The sequence below is a fragment of the Beta vulgaris genome, chromosome 3 (assembly GCF_026745355.1).
Source record: "Beta vulgaris subsp. vulgaris cultivar EL10 chromosome 3, EL10.2, whole genome shotgun sequence".
Classification (NCBI taxonomy): domain Eukaryota; kingdom Viridiplantae; phylum Streptophyta; class Magnoliopsida; order Caryophyllales; family Amaranthaceae; genus Beta; species Beta vulgaris.
Window position 1 is genome coordinate 4177969 of NC_079204.1, and position 12245 is coordinate 4190213.

Below are 12245 nucleotides of genomic sequence, written 5' to 3' on the forward strand. Positions count from 1 at the left end.
TGACATCTGACTTAAGCTTCGGAGGGGGAAATACCACCCAAACCTCCAGGGTGGGTCCCTTTTGTGCAGGTTGCTGGTCAGGAGTTTGCTTCGGGATTTGGACCAATCATTGTTGCACAAGTCTCCAGTTCTAAGAACCCATCTTTGGGAGTTGTGATATAAATTGCTAGTTTTACACTACATAACAAGTCTCTCTCTAAAAATACTAAAAAGAGGAGATCAGGAGAGAATTCTCTCACGGACTAGACAATAGACATACTATCATACGGCTTGATGTACACGATTCCAGCCCTTTCAAGTTTCCACGCACTCGCATTTTTCTTTTAAAATTCAGTTCGTTCTTCAGAACTTCATCCCCAAAATCATCTTCAAATTCATCCAAAAAATAACCTAATTTCTAAAATCTTAACCTAATTTTCGCGCGCTTTCTCTATCCTAAAGTTCAGAAATGGGGGAGTTGAATATGTCGGAGATGACGTTACCCTCTCTCTTCGAACAAGCTCGTAAGATTCACGAATTGGCTACCGATTCATCCGTTGATCAGGTTTTTCATTTTTGAATTTGCTGATTTTTTTTATCTTCTTCTTAATTTTCATCGAATATTGGAAGAACATTAGCTTTTGTTCTTTAATTTTGCTGATTTTGTTGCTGTTAATGGAAAATTTAATTCATGTTTGGGGTAATTTTCAGGAGAGTTTACGAAAAGGGTGTGAAATGCTGGAGAAATGCGAGGAAATGATTAGCAAATTAGGGTTGTTTTCGACTAATGAAACTAAAGATGATATCAGCACTGCAAATCTCAAGTATAATCTGGTTAGTTTGCTCTTTTTCTCGTTATTCGATTTTTGGCAGATTTAGCTAGCTCGATAGTGGTGTAAGCAACCAATTGATACTTTTTATGTTCAACAAGGATCGGTTGATTGTGCTATCAGCTTATGTACCGTCCTTAAACAAAGATAGGGAACTTAGGTTTAAGGATGATGTTGAAGTAGACGAGTTTCGGAAATTGGGTTGCATTTGTTGGGAGATGATTGCTTGTGGAGAGTAGTATGGGAGATTTATAAGCATGTTAACTCTATTTAGTGAAAGTGGCATTCTTTTTACTTGTGTTTATAGAGAATATTAGTGGGTGGTGACAATTAGTTGTTGCAATGGCGGATCTTGAAATTTGAGATTGAGTATGCACAATCTAAAGATTGATAACCTATTTTGTGTTGCCTAGATCTCTCCCTCACAACTAATCTTTTCATCAGCTTCTAAATGTCTTTTGTGTTTTATGTTATAGTCGATTGATTTATGATAAAATTTTGAATGTGAAACATTATATCAATGCTAAATCTTTATTAGAAAGTCTTCATATTATCTGTTAACAAAATTGATAAAGATATGTATAAACCATTAGTTAACGCCTCCTTCTGAGAAACCAATATGGTGAACCTTTATACTTGAAGTAGGGAGGATTAACCTGAAAGCAATATTTAAAGAACTCGAAGGATAGTGATGGTAAAAGATAAAATGAACGAAAATGGCCTGAAACAAATTTATAGGAAGATAATTGTGCGTGTTGTGGTATTTTTTGTACTGCAATATCATTGTAAGGTGTGGTTCATCTGCCCATGATCCACCATTATGCCAAGTGAGTCAAGTGATGCCAAATTGCATTTCCAAAAAAAATCTATAGAATTCCACGATAGCACTTGCTAGTTGCTACTCTCTAAAGAATGCACATGCACCCCACGAAAGAAGTACTTGTGGGATTGCGAAATTCAAGAGTTTTGGATCGAATCATCCACACAAGATTAATTATCTGGCTATGCCTATGTGCTATGGAGACTGATTGTTTGTGTCAAGAGTGCAATTGCTTGTTGATATTAGTATGGGAGTTTTGAGTCTTTAAGATATTTTGTTGCGATTAAAGTGTGGCATTCTTTGGCATGTCCATAGCATGGAATCAAAACTCAATCATTCTGTTATGTAACACTTCTTTAATGCATTTGGACGTTCCAGTTCAAATAAATCCCAATAGCAGGACGACAAAATCACGTCCTCCTCGCCTGGTCGTTCGTTATGTAACGGTATTCGCCGTCTCAAAGCGTTCTTTCTATATCTACATCCGTTGTTTTGACAGAATCGATGAAAAAAAAAGCATAATAGCAAGAAAAACATGCACCCACTCAGAAAGGGAGAATGAATTAGTGGGGCATTTAGGTTTGGATATATATGAATTGTTTCATATATAGGAGAAATACTTCTTAAACTATAAATTCGCAGATATGGAAAAAATTCACGGCGTGTTAGTCACGATGGTTCCATACCTCTGATACAAGCCGCTTCCGCGATAACGCAACCGTTACTCCTATAATGACCGCATCCGCGATTTTTTCTATGTTCTATAGTGACACACTCCTTGGACCAAGTGATTATATAGGTTTCGGTTGAAAATTCTCGTTGGTCTATGTCTCTTTATCCCGAGGTGGATCTAACTAGTTCCATTTGCATCATTATAATTTTTTTGCCATGTTTCTTAATATAGTAACATTTACTCTATGCTATATTGCTATCCCGTGTTATTCTTCCAAGGAGGCTTGCTCATAGAGTTTCTGTAATTGGAGTCACGTGGCATGCAATGTGGAGTTGAGAGAGTGGTATTCTTCGTGTGAATTTGATTGGACAATACTCTTTTCAATTAAGTTGTCATCAATAGGTCAAGGTAAATGGGTAGTCCGAGGTCCTCTTCTAAGTTGGAAACTCAGGAGGTTTAGGTTGGTCATTTGCCATGCGTTCTTTGCATCATGTCATATGTGTACTAATGAATATGATTTCTGTAAGTACGATATATGTGTTCGCTTTGTCTGTTTGATGGAAGATCAATAGTGGAGGGTGTTATGTTGGAGGACTTGTGCTAATTGAAACATGTTGGAGGTGGCGGAGGGTCGTCTTAAACATGTTATACACCATATGCAAAATTCATAAAAAATGTTTTGCATAATTCTATAATGGATTTTTTTGTCCCAAACAGCCAAGCTACCTTTTACTTTCAAGTTTTCACAAGAAACTAATTTATAAAGAATTTGTTGTCCTAAATTGCCTTATCTAGCAATTTATTGTTGATAAGTACTCTATGCCGATTTCGTCCAGTTTATCTAATGTCATGTAATCTTTGTGAAACGCCTTTTGCTTATTTTCCCTCCTTTCTGTGATTGTGTTCCTATTGTCTCTTTCTCATCCATCTTGACCTAACCTATCACCAAGGGACTAAAATGGGGTCGTGGGAACGGATTGTAACGGGAGAATAGAATGTTTCGCGCCTAACGCAGCGTGGATTTTTTTTTTTAAAATTCACATTAATACGTTCTAACCTTATATGCATTCAACATAATAATCAAATCTATCATAATATCATGTTTCATTAGCTATATAATTAAAACATAAAGTATTTTTGGCCAATGTTTGAAAAGAACGGATGTAATGGGGATAAAACTTAAAAGTGTTCTAACGCGGTGAGTTCCCGTTACGGAACGGACCACGCGGGCAGAAGTATGTGGTTTTTATTATGGCGCTCCGCAACGAGATTTTGCGGAACGACAAATCCAAAATTCGTTACATATAAGCCGTTTTGTAACGGAGCGGGAGAGTTTTAATTCCGGGCCTACCACTAAATTATTCTTCTACTTAAACCAAAATCCTCACAAACAAAATTTTGAAAGTGAATTAGCCTGTGAGGATTTTGGTTCAAGTTGAAGAAGAATTGAATGGTGGGTGGTGGTAAAATAGGTCTTGGATTTGAGAGATAGAGAGAGGGGGGGGAGGGGGAGGAGAGAGAAAGGGAGAGAGAGAGGGGGAGAGAGGGGGGGGTGGGGGAAGGAGGGAGAAACAGAGTGGAAATAGGTTACATAGGAGAGAAAATATAGAAAAAAAGGGTTCAAAGGAGGTCACATGATCATCACGTTAGAGGGAGGGAGGGAGAGATAGAGAGAGAGAGAGAGTGTGTGGAAATAGGGGACATAGGAGGGAAAATATAGAAAAAGGGATTCAGAGGAGGTCACATGATCATCACGTGACATTAAAATGAACGGAAAAAAAAAATTCCAACAGCCGGAAACAGGGGTAAGGTAATGGTCAACAGCAAAATGCTAAAATTGAGGTAGTTCCGGACAACCAAATTTTTATAAGGTAGTTTCTCGCAAAAACTTGAAAGTTGAAGGTAAGTTTGGACAAAAAAATTCTATAATCTAAAAGTATATTTCATAAACTAATCATATCAAGATTAGTTTTACATAACTAAAGCACCTAAAGTATGGACAAACAACTTGGTTTCATGTAGTTGATTAAATAATTTGACATTTTTATTCCTCTTAACTTTACAGGTACCATACTACTTAGGCGAGCTAACTGAAAAAGTTTCAGAGGAAGATAGACTACAGATACTTAGGGCCTCACAAGCTAAGCTGAAGGTACGTTTTGTTAACTCTGAGAAGCAGTCAACCCTAATTGAACAAAGTATTTAGTAAGTGGCAAGAGACTATTTTGGAGCTAATGAAAGACATACATGCTTAGGTGATTATTTTTGAATTATATTACCTTCAAATGTTATCCATTAACATTTGGCCTACATCTTGAAGTCCAGTGTGTTCTCTTTTTTTAAAATAATTCTCTTGTTTTTTTCTCTCGGGTTTAAATTACATTTCACGCGATATGATATAGATCAAGTACAGTGACACATCTTTACATCTGTGATTATACTTTCAGGAATCCTAATTTGAAGAAATTTTATTTCTGTAAAACGAGTACTTTATGATCTTTTTTGGCATTTCAGCCTACTGAATCTATGCCAAAAATAATAGAGTTTACTTCATTAGTCAAAGCTACCACTCAACCACACCTCAATACAATTTACATTTGAAGTCACTATACTATAACCCAACTCCCACCTTCTAGTATTGGTATTCTGGTAAATAGATTTTTTTTCCCTATTAGTTTGGCAATAGAGTATATTGATTTTGTTAGTTCATGTATGCAAATTCTTGATGCATTTACCATAATTCTTAGTCTGGAATGTCTTACTATGTTTGTTCTCCTTATAGGAATTTGTTTCGTTTTGTGAAGCCATGGAGCTTGTACCTGAAGAGGAGTTGGAATCTTTGAAGCAAGGTGGCTCTAACACCTTTGCTGATAAAAGGGCTAGAAAGGTTGGTCTAAGTTGTGCCATTGAGACTGTTTTCCTTGACTAGTATGTTTAGTTCCCCTTTCTGATTTATGCTTTTGCACAAGCTCACTTCACATGAAGTTGTGATTGATGTTTCCGAGGTGTTCACCTTCTAGATAGCTCGGTTCAAACGACAGAAGGCTGCAGAGTCAAAGCTACTGGAAATCAAAGAGCGTAGGGAGCGACGTGGACGTTCAACAAGAGCTGCAGCCCTATCTACTCCAGTTGAGGCAGGAGAGGAAGATGTATTGGATGATGATGGGGAGGAAGAGAGGGAGGTTAGTTTCTCTTATTTTATGCACAATAGAATTCTATGTTCATCCCGTCGGATCCTGGAGATATGGGGAGAGCAAGATTCTGTAGGGATTCAGATCACTAAATCTTATAAGTAGTTATGTCTTGACTGTGCAATAATCATCTTATACGTAGTTATGTCTTGGTTGTGCCTTTTGATGTTGAAGCTAGGATAGTTGGTCTGGCTTACCAAGGATATACTAGCTTTACATTGAATTTAAGTTGTTGGTTTCATTGATTATTTTGATAAGAGAATACGTGGTAAGGTCAATTCTTAGAATTGTTTACCTATTATGCTCATTTTATGCTCTTCACTGAGTATCCTGCTCAATTAGACAGTCTTTCTTTTGTGGGTTGTAGTCTTGTGGAGGTATATCATATTGATGATCCAAACATAGTACTACTCTTTCTTATTAGAAGTCAGTCATGCTTTCTAGATCAAAGTTTGATGGTTTCAAATTCATATTCATCTATTCATATTATAAAAACTATATTGTTAGATTGAGATTCCACAATCTACGCACTAGAATATCAAAATTCAGCTACCATAGTGGTACTATATGCTTGATCTGCCTTGATGTGTCTTGAGAGAATTCTGATTGCTGAGCAATCTTATATCCGATAAAAGAATGGTTCTTAAAATATTATTTTTAATTAATGGTCAAACTTCATCGAATAGTTTAGGTGGCATATGTTAATGTAGCTACACCAGCAGTATACATTACCTTTATGGTACTTCACTGGAATTATCTCTCATTTGTTTCCTTCTCTTAGTTTTCAACTTCTCATAGCCATTCGTTTTTGTGGCAAAGCTTTGCGACACTTGTGATACACCTTCATTGTAATGTAGATGTGTTATCTCCAATACTTGGTGAGGACTGATCATACATAGTATAGGAAGTTAACATCTCAAGATATCCCTTATTTCAGTTGGGGGTATTTACTGTTTTCCAATGGGATAAATCTCCCCGTTTTATTGTTTTGTTGTTGTTGTTGCAATGTGATAAAGTCATCTTGAAGAGACTCCTTTAACAATCTGCTTTTTGTTTGCAGGCATGGCTTACCACCATTTCCTTGGCAATTTGCAAGGTATACACTATCATAATTGAGAGTATTGCAATGTACGCCTTTTTTATTCCCCCTCTTGTTGTTGTTATTACTCTTCCTCACTTCTTGCTATATGATTATTTAGGCGTTTGATTTGCTAGAAATGCTGAGGAAAGAGCAAGAAATGCTTTCTGCTGTAAAGAAGAGACAGATGCAGGTACTACTTGATACATTTGCTGTTTTGAAAACAGCTTCTCTGTAATTGTAGAGGCCTAGAGGCTATGTATGTTTGCATTTGTGGTTTTCGTTTTAATGTCTGTGTTTCCTTTTTCATTTGCAGGATGGGGGTAAGGAATTCGCTGAGTCCAATTTGGATGAACGGACAAGGAAGGCAGAATCATGGCATCGTGATGCATCAGTTCGAGCTCAATACACAAAACCAGCACCGCCCATAACATGTGCTACCTTTGCTCAAGATGTCCTAGAAGGGAGAGCAAGTGTTTCACAGGAACACGACCACAAACATCAGCCCCTTATATTTGGGCCAGCTAGTCTTAAGAGTGGAAGTCGTACCTCTGAAAGAGAAAGAATGATGGCACAGGTTTTTCAACCTAACCACAGGTACACCCAGGTTTCATTAACTTTAATTTACAGAAACCCTGATTACTTATGAATATGGCTAGATCAATATTATCGGGTGTATCTTCTCTTAGTTAATTGGGTTTTGTGGAGGGAGTGCAACCATGTGAGTAGAGGCAGGCTCCTTGACAATAAAAAATACCATGGTTTCCAAATATGTTCTAGTGAAAAACATTGAATAAAGTTTCATGTTCAAAGGAGCATTAGAGAGAAATCGCCGAATCATTTTGTTCATTTGGTCAAACATGAGTAGCGAGGAACTGCTTTTGCTGGCGATTGGCGTAGGATGTACAAAAGCTAATCCCAAGTTCTTCCTAAGACCGAGTTTACATGTGTGCTCAGCTTGAAGTTGATAAGGTGTCAGGAGTATGAGCTCAGGTTACTTGACACTAAAACCTTGGCTTGCAGTTTAAGCTAGGACTTGGCTTATTTTTATAGTTTCTTTTTAATAAATCTTTTCTTGAAGACAATAATAACATGAGTGCTTCGAGAATACAATAAAAAGCCAGCCAGCATTTTGTTCAAATCAGATCAATAAGATTGCAAATGAGAATTTACATGCATTTTCCTTTTGCTTCCTAGGTTACCGACCATGAGCATAGAGGAAGCTGGGGAGACGGAGATGGAGATGATGAATCAATGGCAGGAGAGAACCAAAAAGTATATAGAGGAAGCAAATTCAGCATGGTACAAGGATCCTTTCAAACCCGGGCCTCCCGAGGAGGATGAAGATGATGATGCTGCAGTGGAGAGAGCCAGAGCAGAAGACGATTGGAAAGACGAGAATCCTCGTGGTGCTGGAAACAAAAAGCTTACTCCCTGTGGTTAAAGTTCAACAAAATATTAAATTTGCCTTTCTATTCCTCTAAAATCCAAATATACATGTCAAGGTGTTGCAAATGAGTTAACTTTCTGTCTAATTTTCGGAATTTTGGCGTATTATTAATTAATTATGATTGTATGAACTAATATATGTGTAAATTATTAAGGAATTTTAGGTGGTTTTGACTTATGAGCCATAGTAGCTGTACTTGAGAATTTTGTTCTTTTATTTTAGATGGGATATGCTAATAACATGCCACGTTTTATTATTATTGTTATCCCTCATTGTGGTTGAACGGTGGTTGTTGATAAATAATTATCGCCACATTCTATATAATTATTTGATTAAACATTGTTTTTGTTGCTGTTAAGTGAGCTACCAACAGACAGATCAGAAGATGTAAAATCTGATAGAGAAGAAGTATACTAGAGCAGTAGAGCAGTGCACAAGTGAAGTGTGCACCACAGAGTGCTAATAAGAATGGTGCTCCTAGTAACGTGTCCCAATGACACGACGACAGGCGTGTGACGTGTGTTAAACTGTATATGCTGACATGCTGTGAATATCTGCTTAATTTCTTAGCATAAAATTGAGAATTGGTAGGGCTTGTAAGTTGTAATATTCTAGTTGCAAGTGAATATGATCAATAGATGAGAAATTGAACTTAGAATTCAAACTAATGGGTAAACGTATTCTGGTTGCATGAACGTTGGAACATGGTAGGACCAACTTTATATGGTGATGGCACGAGCAGAGATAAATATAGAATAATGTCTTAACTATAACTTCTAAAATTCATTTGAAAGGATGTTTTAGGCTGATCTCCGGACTAGAGTGTTAGTCTAAGCTTGTTTTTCTTATCAAATAAATAAAAACGTGTTCTATATCGCAGCATGTGGAGGATATGGATATGAAAATTTTGTAGTTAACTACAAGAGTATGGGCTCCTAAATGATGTCCATTTATAACAATGCTTGAAAAGAATAACTTTTAGCTAAATACTTCATTCCATATTGTGACCACACTTAAGCTTCTTAATTCGCTATTATTTGTCATTTTAAAGCATCATTAGACTAAGCAATTTAACAAATATTATCTGCTAAGTTTACCAAAGTGTGGATTATGGACTAGGGTGCACAATGCTCATTGTGCACCCAAAAAGAACATACAATTAATATAAAAGAACATAAACTTTTTTCAACAACTTTTCTACTTTAAAAAAGAACACACGGCTTAAAATTAAAGAACGTGTAAATCTATATTTATAAAAGAACAAATGTTATAATGAAAAGAACATATAGTAAATGAACATCTACACTTAAGGTAAAATAACATATATCTTTTAAATTTAAATTTGAAAAAGGAATATTTACTTGCAAAATTTAAGGAAACAAATAACAATAATTTTTTTAAATTATAGACTCTAAAAATAATAAAACGACGTAGTTTAGAAAAGGGTGCACCATGCTCTACATGGACTTGGGTGCATGTACTTATTTGCGCTTACTACTAGTGCTAATTTTGAAGCATCATTACGCTATTGCTTAGTACAACTCCTCAAGGCCCTCAAAGGCTCGAAGGTTGTGCTCATAGCCTCATAGTAATATATCTTCATCCTCAAACATGAGTATTTCGCTTTTACTTCATTAAATTTCTTTCACTCAAGTGGTAATAAATGATAATGAAATTTTTTGAACAGAAAGAACGTATTTGAGGTGGATAAATATAACTATGGATTATAGAGTGGGATCTTTCTCCTCAAAATTACACGAGTTAAATTACTATAACCACCCTTAATTTCCATACTCAACTAGTCGTGAAAGACGATAAATTGGGACGAAGGAAGTAGTAGTATTAAATTTTCGGAGTTTTATTGACAAGATAAAAGACCTACAAAGATTGAAACTATTGGAGGAAGACTAGAAGGTTAGAGAGACTGATCCATGGACCACGAATAGAAAATGATTGCTCAACCAAAAAAAGGGCAAATGTCAAAACAAAAGAATTTCATTAATTCATCAAATCAGACATCAAAGAACACAAGAAACATTGATAAAAAAGACTAAAATGATATTATTCATTTAAAACAGCCTGCACAAGTAACATATTGGTAGTTTTCTTCTATACACAAGTTGAAAGAATTACAGATAAACAGATCAATCAAGGGGATTTATAACAACAAAAACTATAATTGGTCTCAACTATTAGAATTTAAGGGGTTGCTAAAAAGATTCACCCCAAAAACACCATAGTTAGACCTATATAGCTCAAAAAACATGAAATTATGCCCCTTGTTGATTGCACACAAAAGTTGCTCCTACTCTTTGGACATGAAACTTTATCAACTTCATGGTACAATATCAAATGTAAACATCAAATCTACAAAATCCAAGATCAACCAAGGACCTTGAATTTCAAAAAGAACATCCAAGATGAACAAATTTGCTCGAATCGAGTATCGAAAATTCGATGGTAAAACTACCCTTCAATGCATTGGAATCCACGGCAAACAAACAACCAAATCCCAAATAAGATCAAACAAACAGCCAAATCCAACACTAATACAATCCAAACATGTCTTCTCCAAATTTTCTTAGCTTTGTGTCTTCCAACATTACCATGACCATCCATCAAACAATTACCATTTGGGTGATTATATTCCCTACTTTTAACCTCACCAACATTATAATTATCATCATGTGACATATCAACCTTACCATCAACCAAATTTTCTCTACTATCTATCAAACTTTCACCAGACAACTTCTTTTTCTTCAATCCTTTCCCTATTTTGGAGGAAGACAACAATGGCACAGACAAAATCTTCTTGGATTTAGTCGAATTCGAACCCGGGTTATTGTTATTGCTATGAACACCATTTGGGACTAAATGTAAGGCATCAAAATCAACACTTTTTGACATCAATTTGTGGAAAATTGGGTAAAGCTCACCTTGGAGGCAATAAGATGAGAAGTTGAAATTTGATTTTCCATTAATTAGTTGATCAATTGTTGCCTTCAAACGATCCAAGAATTGAATTTGATCTGATTTAACCATTTTGGAATCAAAAATCCCAAAATAAACAAACCCATCATAAACCAAAAAAGTGTAAGTTTGATTTCTATAAGAGTGAGAAAAATTGCTATGATGTGGTGGTACAAGAAGAAGACATTGATGAGCAAGTTGTTGAAGGGCCGAGTCAACTGAGTTGAACTCAGCAAGAATCGTTGATGATTCTGATGAACGTTGATGAGCTATACATGCGTAACGCACGAAATCTGGGTCTGAAATCATTGGAAATTTTCCTCAAAAAAATCAAAAACCCAGAAAAATTTGAGGATGATTGATAAAAAAAAATGACACCCACCAAAAAGAATCAGGGGATTTTAGGTGGGATTCAATCAAAATCACAAACCCACAAAGAAAAGAAGCTAAATTTAGGTGGGAAATCAATAAAAATACAAAACCCACAAAAAAAAGCACAAAAATTTGAGTGATAAATTGATTAAAGAGATGAAATTGATTGATGAAATCACTCTATTTTTTCTGTGGGAAATCTAAAAATGTACATTTGGGATCAAAAAATGTGTTTTTTTTTTTTTTTGGTTCTTCTTCTTGAGAGTGTTGGATTTGAGATTGAAGAGGAGAGAGAATATGTGGGAAGATTAGGACAAAAGGGTGTTAGAAAGGAGACAGAAATCTAGGGTTTGGAATCAAAGAAAAAAGAAATTAATTTTACAGCGAAAGCAGAGGAGGATCCATCAAAGGTGGAGGAAGGAGGTGGAAATGGGGTGGATAAAAGGGTATTTTTACAAATTTAGCCTTAGAGGGAGATACAAATAATCAAATATAATCATATGATGATAATATGAAATATTAACTTTCCCTAGTGAATATTCCAAATTTCACATATACTACTTGTGACATTTTTGAGAGGTGGTTTTTAAGATTTGGGGTGGATTTTGGAAATTTGGATGCTTTTATTATGAGAAAATGTTGTTTATCTTTGAAAATGAAAAAAATTATCCAATTTTAGTAGTTATTTAATTAGTTAGGATTAAGGTGGTGATATATTATAGAGTTACTAGAATTTTTTTGCACGCGATGCGTGCTTGAATTTTTTTTGAAACAGAAACTTGATTTTTTCGGCATAAGAGTCAAATTTTGAACATTACACATATGAAGTATAATTGTTTTTAGTTGCGAAATTTGATTGGTTTAGTTTCTACACTTAAG

At 35.5% G+C, this 12245-nt stretch overlaps 2 protein-coding genes across 2 annotated transcripts; one reads left to right on the top strand and one right to left on the bottom strand.

Annotated features, from left to right (window-relative positions):
- Nucleotides 1-235: 235 nt before the first annotated feature.
- LOC104888233 (PP2A regulatory subunit TAP46) lies at nt 236-8286 on the top strand. Its single transcript, XM_010673132.4, has 9 exons — nt 236-544; nt 691-813; nt 4368-4454; nt 5085-5189; nt 5323-5484; nt 6554-6589; nt 6693-6764; nt 6888-7168; nt 7769-8286. The coding sequence occupies exons 1-9, from the start codon at nt 449-451 to the stop codon at nt 8013-8015; spliced, it is 1209 nt and encodes a 402-aa protein (XP_010671434.1). The 5' UTR covers nt 236-448; the 3' UTR covers nt 8016-8286.
- A 1772-nt stretch (nt 8287-10058) lies between these two features.
- LOC104888234 (phytolongin Phyl2.2) lies at nt 10059-11926 on the bottom strand. Its single transcript, XM_010673133.4, has one exon. It carries the CDS (start codon nt 11301-11303, stop codon nt 10488-10490), a length of 816 nt encoding a protein of 271 aa, XP_010671435.1. The 5' UTR covers nt 11304-11926; the 3' UTR covers nt 10059-10487.
- Between the last annotated feature and the right edge of the window lie 319 nt (nt 11927-12245).